The sequence below is a fragment of the Sinocyclocheilus rhinocerous genome, unplaced genomic scaffold (assembly GCF_001515625.1).
Source record: "Sinocyclocheilus rhinocerous isolate Xijiao unplaced genomic scaffold, SAMN03320098_v1.1 scaffold4731, whole genome shotgun sequence".
NCBI classification, from domain to species: Eukaryota; Metazoa; Chordata; class Actinopteri; order Cypriniformes; family Cyprinidae; genus Sinocyclocheilus; species Sinocyclocheilus rhinocerous.
In genome coordinates, this window is record NW_015643189.1 from 48,831 (window position 1) to 58,250 (window position 9,420).

The 9,420-nt window shown below is 42.1% G+C and overlaps 1 protein-coding gene across 1 annotated transcript; it reads right to left on the reverse strand.

Moving 5' to 3' along the window:
* Positions 1-3,534: 3,534 nt before the first annotated feature.
* On the reverse strand, positions 3,535-4,473 carry LOC107757195 (olfactory receptor 1L3-like). The gene is made up of 2 exons (XM_016574611.1): positions 4,125-4,473; positions 3,535-3,995 (listed from the first exon to the last, which is right to left on the reverse strand). Exons 1-2 carry the CDS (start codon positions 4,471-4,473, stop codon positions 3,535-3,537), a joined length of 810 nt encoding a protein of 269 aa, XP_016430097.1.
* Between the last annotated feature and the right edge of the window lie 4,947 nt (positions 4,474-9,420).

Here is a 9,420-nt window from a genome sequence, read left to right on the forward strand (position 1 = left end):
GCGCGCTCTTGGGAAGCTCTGTGCCGGCGGTACGTCTTTTTAAAGACGCCCTTCCACCCGTGCATTTCTGGATGAGTGATGGTCACGATCGCTGCTTAACGTGTCTGGGCGTTAAGCATGCTGAGGCGTTGTTTGTGGACGAGTCATGTTCTCATTGCGGGAAGATGACTGTTGCAGAGTTGCGGACCAGGCTCCGTTTCCTGCAAAGGGGCGGGCTTCCCATGCCTCTGCCTAGATCTAGGGTTTTCCTTGGCAAAAGCCGGGGGGACTCTACTTCTGGCAGTGGCCGGACTGGTCTTACGGTGATGGTGAGGAATTCCCCTCCGAGGGCTCCTCCTTCCACCGGCACTTATACATATATGGGGTATACGGAGGTCCCTCCGGTGGAGCGGTCGGTTGCGACGCAATTGTGTCCAAATACCGCTGCCTCCATAGTGGACATCGCATGGCCTAGAGACCGCGCAGTGACCTTCTTTGCCCGTAGTGCGAGTTTAGTAGCGGTGCGGAGCTCTTTAAGAACTTCTGGGTCGTGCCCAAGAAGCTGGCAAGCCGTCGCTCCCTTCCCGGGCCTGTAGGTACTCGTCGGCTCTGATCGGCAGTGTTTATGCGGCCTGCGGAGAAGCTGCCTCCGCCCTACATGCTATAGCGTTGTTGCAGGTTCATCAGGCCAAGGCACTGAAGGACCTGCCCGAGGGTGGGCACGACCCAGAAGTTCTTAAAGAGCTCCGCACCGCTACTTACCTCGCACTACGGACGACGAAGGTCACTGCGTGGTCTCTAGGCCATGCGATGTCTACTATGGTGGTCCAGGAACGCCATCTCTGGCTGTGTCTGGCCGACATGAGGGAGACCGACAAGACTCTGTTTCTAAATGCCCCTGTGTCCCAGACCGGCCTCTTCGGCGACGCAGTGGAGAACATCGGCCAGCAGTTCTCTGCCGCCCAGAAGCAGACCGAGGCCATCAAAGACATCCTGCCCCGGCGTGCAGCTGCTGCCTCCACCCGGCCGCCGGTGGCAGCGCCTCAGTCTGTTCGTCCCCGAGGGCGCCTCCCTGTGTCCACCCCCACTCCTGTGCAGCAAACGCAGCAGCCTCGGGCAAGCGGCGCCGTGGAGCTGGGCGTAGGCAGGCCGCCCCACCCGTCAAGGCCCCCGTCAAACCTGGCGGCGAGCGGAAGAGGCCCCTGGACGGGCGACCCAGAGAGAGAGGGAACTGCTCCTGGAGGAGGGTCGGGTGGAGAATCTGGTTTCCAAAAAGCTTGACGAGAGAGCAGTTTTCCCTGTGTCTGGGTCCCAAGAGGGCATGGAGAGTCGCGGACGGACCAACACCCGACCACACTCATCCTCCTCTCTCGCCAGCAGGCAGCAGCGGGCGGTTTGAGAGCATCAACAAAAGCCCTACTCACGCACCCTCTGCTAAACCGTGGAACCAGGTAAGCGTTGCACCGCAGACTCAGACCCCTCTTTGGTCCACCCATGGACCGGGTCCCTGCGTTCCACCTCGCTTCCCCACCGCGGGTATGTCGGTGGTCCCGCTGGTCCAGCTTGTACGGTGTCTGGGTGCCTGGCTACCCAAACCGTCTCACTGGCTCCTGCGGACCATCAGACTCGGCTATGCGATTCAGTTCGCCACAGCTTCCTGGTCATTACGTCACCTGCCCGTGACGTCTCGTCCATCTATTGGACTGATATACATGTGATTCAGAGCATGGTCACGCTGAAGGCGTTCCCATAGCGATCGACGCAGCCCAAGTTCCTGAAGGGGAACTCTAGTTTACGACATCCTGTTATCAAAAGTCTCGTGAGCAAATGTATGTGTTCTGTATGTGTTTTAAGTTAATAATTTTAGTTTTTCACTAACCATGCATAAACGTTGTTTTCTCAAAAACACAAATATGTACATTCATGCTGCTTACATATTATTGTAGCCCATTTTGTGCTGATTACAGTGTAATCAGACTTTAGCCATTAACATGTTTTTAAGATAATGAAAAAAGGAAAAATGTCAGGGCGTGTCAAAACTTCTCCAGGGCCCCAGACAACTCCAGAGTTGTTTTCAATCAGTGAAATTACTATCAGGTGTCAGTGTGTGCCCTGTTTTATTTAAAGAACAGGGACCTATCAAAGTCTGATCATGTTTGTGGAAGTGTATCATGGCATGAACAAAGGAGATCTCTGAGGACCTCAGAAAAAGAGTTCCTGTTGCTAATCAGGCTAGAAAAGGTTACAAAAACATCTCTAAAGAGTTTTTGACTCCACAAATCCACAGTCAGACAGATTGTGTACAAACGGAGGAAATTCAAGACCACTGTTACCCTCCCCAGGAGTGATTGACCAACAAAGATCACACCAAAAACAAGACGTGTAATAGTCTGCAAGGTTGCAAAGGAACCCAGGGTAACTTCTAAGCAACTAAATGCCTTTCTCACAATGGCTAATGTTAAAGTTCATGAGTCCACCATCAGGACCACCACAATCGCAGACTCATGTGTGATTGGTTATAATGCGCAACACTGTCAAAACACGTAAAAATCATGGCGCAACATAGAACAGATCTAAATTTAATGCTGTGGTCAACACTTTTCATTTTATTTTCATTTTATTCGTGACAGCCGTAATGGATGTAGTTTAACTGTACAGCACCATCTGTGTCCGTGTGTTGCCATAGTTTCTTCAAGCGGATACTGATGATATGCGGATATTATGTCATTGATTGGCGACAATGATCAGGGATGAGTCATTGTTTAAAATTGGAATTTCTCTGGATTTACAAATCCTTGGGATTTTTTGGCATAACATGAATACACAGCTGCATGAAATATATCACACTGTGCAAGTAGTTTTTGGATATTTTATAATGAAAATCTTACATATTGTGCCTTTAAATGATGAGTGATATTACATTCCTTTAAAAAAAAAATGTTTATTATTATTTCCATTAGCAAGGGTACATTTAGGATTAATAAACTTCAGTATATCATGGAGAAGTGTCTATGATAGTACGTCATCCAACTGAAAGCATTCAGTAAAAGGTCTGGGTAGCTTTGTTGACAGCAAGTTATATTACTCTTATGCCAAAGAATCTTCAAATATTCTTGCTTTTTATTCATGTGCATACATCTGCTTATTTCCATTTGAGGTGCTATTTTTAATGATTTTCTTCACTCAATTTTTTTTCTTTACAGACATATTGCTTAATACATCCACCTTATCATATTAGTAATTTGAACATACACTTGAAATGATGAAAAAAAAAAAAATCAACAGTAATCATTATTTATTTAGGGTACACCAATGGCACAATATGCCCCCATTAATTATGCAGACTGTTATCACATATTTATCTTGTCTATATTTGTATTTATGCATGTCTATACATAACCTGCTTTGCCACATATGCCTAAACACACAATGAATTCTAAGAAATAAATTAAAATAAATATTGAAGTGTATTTCATATTTAAAATTTGCATTCAAAGAAAATTTTCACATCATTACAGTGGTTTTCTTGTATAAATATATGTAAATACATTAAAATCAGCTAGAATTAACTTTATTTCTGCATAGTTTTAACATTCTTTGTCTTATTTCCTTGGCCTGTAAACCATATATTATGGGGTTTAATCCTGGTGGTATAACATGGAACATTACACTCCCAAACTTCCTATTTTCAGCATACTCAGAGAAGCGATGAAGAAAAATTGGGACAAACCCAGAGATAAGTAAGATTACATAAACAGTCAAATGAGTGCTGCAAGTTTTTATGGCTTTGCTGTTGGTCGCATTGTTTTTGCTTTTTAAACATACCATTGCTATTCTGAGATATGTCATTAACACCCACCCCAATGAAGAGGCAAGTAAAACCACAGTAAAAGTTAATCCATATACATTATTAATCACTGTATTTTCACAAGACAGTTTAAAAAGTGAAGCATTATCACAAAAGTGGTTTGGAATAATTGATCTGCAGTGAGACAGACGCACACTGAGGCCAATCAAAATTCCCACTGGCAATATTGCAGCAGCCCAAGCTCCTGTTGACAGTTTAACCATCATTTTATTGGTCATTATAGTTGGGTATCGCAGAGGATTGCATATGGCCACATATCTGTCAAAGGCCATAATCATTAGAATAGTGTGGGAAGTTGTTCCATATAAATGTACAAAAAAAGCTTGGAAAACACACTCCACATATGTAATGTAGCGCTCAGAGGGGTCTGTTAATAAGTCCTTCAGTAAGCGTGGTATGAGGACAGTTGCTCCAATTACATCACTCACTGGTAAGTGACAGAAAAGAATGTGCATAGGCTGGTGTAAACTTTTTTCTGCTGAGATCTGAATCAAAATCCCAATGTTAGACACCATTGTAAAGACATAAGCAATCAATAGAAAAATGAAGGTCAGTTGGCTGGACTGATGTGTAATTTGCAGTCCCTCCACTAAAAGTGCACTGTATCTGAATGTCAGGTTGTCCATTTGAAACCTGAACTAAACATACAAATAAAGTGGTTATATTAACAGCATAATAACAGGAATTTGATCTTGTTTTGTCTTTTACTCTAGCCTGCAGAACCCAATAAATACCATCATTGTTCAATTATGTAATAAGTCAGAGTTTAGTATTGTGAAAGTCTGATAATATAGATAACTGAAATACCTACCAGGGTATTTACCAGGGAAGATGGTTGTGATAGATGCAGAGTTGTCCCACCACTTTATATGGATTATAAATTGAATTATTGCACCCTCTCCTACTCACTGTGGCTTATTTATACTCACAATATTCAAGATCACAACCTGCTTACTCTGAATAATGTTTAGTTTGTTTGCCCATTTTTATGTCTTTCACAACAACTGCACTCTTTCCGTCATACCTCAAGAGGGAAAATAATCTCATACCTGTCTTTTCTGTGATTGGTGCACTTCTGATGAGCTTTGTTTGCTGAGAACAAAGTTGGATCATTGCACTTAGAGACCCTTGGGTACACTGAGCTCTCTTTCCACCACCATCAGATGCCCTGTTTAAAACAACAAGGATGTTTTTTTTCTTGTAGAAAAATGGTAGAACACTATTCTAAGTGTTTTTGTGTCAATATTTAAAAATTTACATAAATATGATTTATCGTGCAGACCTATCTGAAGATAACTAACACTGACTAACACTGACAACTGACTTAGCTAAATAATAACACTATTGTCTTTTAGAGTTGCTTTACAGCCGCATCTGAACTGTCTCCATAGTTGAGTTTCCAAATTTGTTTCTGCTGTTTTACTCTTAATAATTGTGAATGTACATTACAAGAATGCAAAAAGCAAAATGTATGTATGTATTTATGTGTTGCAAAGTATCAAGGAGGGAAAGAGCAGAGGCTTGGACTCTTGGACAACTTGCATCAGTAGTATTTATTTACAAAAACAAAGAACTCAGGAATGCAAGATACAAAGATATCATTAACAGCAACAACAACAAACTAACATTAGATACAAACACAAGTCATTATACTCTACATATGGGAAAACTAACAACCAAATAAAGACAAAGGGTAAGAACATAAACCATAATATGGAAACGAACTAGGATATAATCAAAAACCAAGGCAACTAAGGAAACAATAACTAAAAATTCTGAAACAATGGGATGAGTCTTCCTGACACCACCATCATGGGCTGGTGGAGGAAAAGACCATGGAGGAGCTGGTGAATCCGGCAAAGTGGGATGCCTTGACAGAGGCAAATAGAGTTGTTGACCCATGGAAAGCCTTAGACGGTGAAGTTGTAACGTCTACCAGAGAGGTGAAGTCTACCCGGATGAAACAGAAGGCAAAAGAAGAAAAACTTGAGGCAATCAGCTGGTCGTTCCACAAGCCTTTATAGTTGTTTGCACCAGCATATTCTTCTCACACACATGTGAAAGAGTGAGTACAAAACAGGAAATATAACACACTGGTATCATAACAAACAAAAAGAAAAGAAGTTAGACACAGTAATGTGATAGTCAGCAGTAGAGCAAACATCTCTCCTCACTCTCAACTCTCTCTGAACATGCACGCTCACGGAACAGCATTCAAACTTACCACAAAACAGATTTAAAGGGACATTAACATGAACAACATGGCTGTTACAAAGTCCAGAGCAGAGTCAGGGAGATGGAAGACCAAGGCAGAACCAGAGGGCTGTAGAACCAGGGTTATGGCACTGGACTGGAAAGCTGAGGTGAAGCCTGGAGATTCGAGGTCCAAGGTGGAACCTGAGGTTGAGAAGACCAATGTGGAGCTGGAGGGAATGACGATGACGGCGGATCCAAAGGGATGGAGAAGTGGAAGGACTAGTGTACAGCGGAACCAGGAGGATGACAAACCAAGGTGGAGATGGTAGGATGAGGGACCCCGATAAAACCAGAGGCATGACAGGCCACAGTGGAGCCGATGGGTTGTGGTGGATCCAAAGTGTGACAAGTCCCAGGCTGTGTGCATAAGTACTTCGACCGTAGATGATGCGGTTGGCTCAGAGACCGTGGTTGTGCCGGTGGAGCCTGAAGACTAGGAAGAGTCAGCTGAGCAGGAGGACAAGGAGAAGCCAAGGAACTGAACCAGTGGGGAAGGCAGAGCCAGAAGCCTGGACAGAACCAACAGAGTAGGCGGAGTGTTATGGCAACTTTAATATTTTGTTTCCATTTAGTATTGCCTTATTGTTGGCTCTGTATGAACTTTAAGTTATGTTAAATCATGATAATTATTTGTTTGAATTATTTAATTGTGCATTCATAAATATTCCTGTTTAATTGGTTGATTAATTTGTTATGTTGGCGCCCCCCTGTGGTGACACACATTTAAGCATTAACAGGAAATGTAATTGGGGGGGAGCAAATCAGTTTTCAACAGCTGTGATGCATGATGCATGTTGTAACCAAAAACAATAGAAAATAAACTGTTAATCGGAAGGAGGAATGACTGGACTGCTTGTACTGCCTGTTGTTACTAACCCCCGAAGTGTGGAAGTCAGGTTTAGAGTTGGAGGCTTGGTGGGACTCAAGACTTCTTGCCTTTGAATATTTTAATGTGTAAATTAGCCTTTTTTCAAGATGTAATATAAGTCTCATGTGTCCCTAGAATGTGTCTGTGAAGTTTCAGCTCAAAACACAACACAGATCATTTATCATACTATGCTAAAAAATTGCCATTTTTTACAGTCGCAAAAACATGCTGTTTTTGTGCATATATACCTTTAACCCCTTCTCAAGCACCCCTGTGGCTTGATAGAAAGCAAACTGGTATTTATTAAATATATTTAAAATATTACATATTTTATAAGGATATTTAAAATTCACAGTGAAAGATATACCTACAATGTGCAAAGTATCATAAATATCACTGCCACTTAACCCCTTCTCAAGCACCCCCCATTTTGGCATGGAGACATAAATGACATACCCAAAATAAAAAGGTTGCTGCTCATGAGTCTTTCTGACAAGTTACATAATCAACATATGATTACAAAGCTGACACTTCAAAGTTTACTGTTCAAGAATCACAATTGCTCAGACTGTTATGTATATTGAGATATGTAATATTAAGAATATATTTTTTAAATGTATAAAAAATATGTTGCTGTGCTAAAAGCTTTTAGAAGTACAATGGAGCTAAAGGCACAAGTCTACTAATGCTTCGTTTAAAATTTGAGGACAGTATCTCTAAGACTGTGAATTTTATGAAACATTTTCTAAGACCATGTCATATATATTTTAGAGAAGGCTAATAAAAGGCTAATAAAATTAATTTATGGCCCCCTGTAAGCTCTCCTGCATGCTGTTGCCTCATGTCTGGTGCAGCAAACTGCCCCATTCATGATTCTATTGTTCTCACTCGACAAACCTTTCACACCTCTGCCGCGTATGAGACATAATCCTCATTATTCCTTTATCATTATTCTTTTGTTTTTATTCAGCCAGTATTAGCCTTTATTGTGGCATTACAAGGGTTACCAAGCCACATCGCTTCAATCCCAGTATACATTTACCTACTACTATCTAAACTACTATCAAAAGTATTTCTAAAAAATACAACAAAACATTTTCATACAACCTTATGCAAATTATTATGACAAAACACACTATAAAGAAGAATTGCACCTGTTCTGCAGCTGCATTACAGCTAACATTAGCATCAAGATACATAAGACAATTTATGAGATTATTAGTACACTTTTACTCAAAACTGACTTTAAACCACCATCGAGTGTTTGTAATAACTTCCTATTCCGATTGCATATGGAATTTGGTAGTTTACTGTTATTAAAATATGCTATTTATAGCCTTTTATATTGATGTACAAATTAGCATTTCAGATGTACACTATCTTACGTATGTGAAATTTTTATTATTATAACTATTATTATTGTAGTATACGATCTTACCAGCAAACATTCACTCGTTTTCATCCTTCTCTCCACTCTCTGAGGCTGAAGTCTCTAAACTCATTCTTTCCAATCATCCTACTACTTGTCCGCTTGATCCTATTCCCTCTCATCTCCTTCAAGCCATTTCTCCTGCCGTTGTACCTACACTCACTCACATCGTCAACACATCCCTTCACACTGGTGTTTTTCCCTCAACATTTAAACAGGCTTGTATAACCCCACTTATTATGAAACCCACTCTTAACCCAACTATTTTAGTGACACTCGACGTCACTTCTTGTTTGTTGCTGCCGTGTGTTTTGAGTTTGAGCTCCATCAAGTTAATTATTTATTGTCTATTTTTTTATATTAAAATCAATTTTATACACCATCAATTTCGTTTCTATAACGTGTGAATATATCCCCGATCGTATTCTACAACAAAAACAATCAGAGCGCCTTGTTATCACTAGTTTTATTTTGATTTTCCAAGTCTGCTATTAGCATATAGCCCGTTAGCATCGCCAGCGTGATTGGCGCTAATCTCGCTTACATTGCTAATACTCTATTCACACACATTACCATTGTTTTACTCACTGTTACTTGCTTTAATGGTGGATGTGTGTCTACCTTTGAGTGCAGGTGAGGACACGTTCGAGCTGCATTCGGTGCAGGTCGAGCTGGAGGCCGTGGAGAAGCAGATCCGCGACCTGGTGGAGAGGCAGGCCCAGCTGAGAGAGCGGAGAGCCGCACTGGAAACATCCCGGGCTGACGCTCACAAGTCCGGGGTAATTATTCTCACAGCGGAAGACGCGAGCCAGGCCCTGGGCGATGACCTCTCCCCCTCGTCGGAGACTCCATCGTACAGCACGTCCGTGCTACGATAGCTGAAGATAAAGTGCACACCCACTGTTTCCCTGGTGCTCGTGTTCTCGATGTTTCTGCGCAGATACCCGCGATCCTGAAGGGCGACGAGAGCCCCGGAGCGGTCGTGCTTCACGGCGGGGGTTACAACACCCAGCTGCCGCA

Excerpts from the sequence above, each read along its gene's own strand:
- LOC107757195 (XM_016574611.1), bottom strand. The coding sequence starts at position 4,473 with ATGGACAACCTGACATTCAGATACAGTGCACTTTTAGTGGAGGGACTG. Across the intron at positions 3,996-4,124 it reads AACTTCCCACACTATTCTAA|TGATTGGCCTCAGTGTGCGT; the intron begins TGATTATGGCCT and ends CAGTGGGAATTT.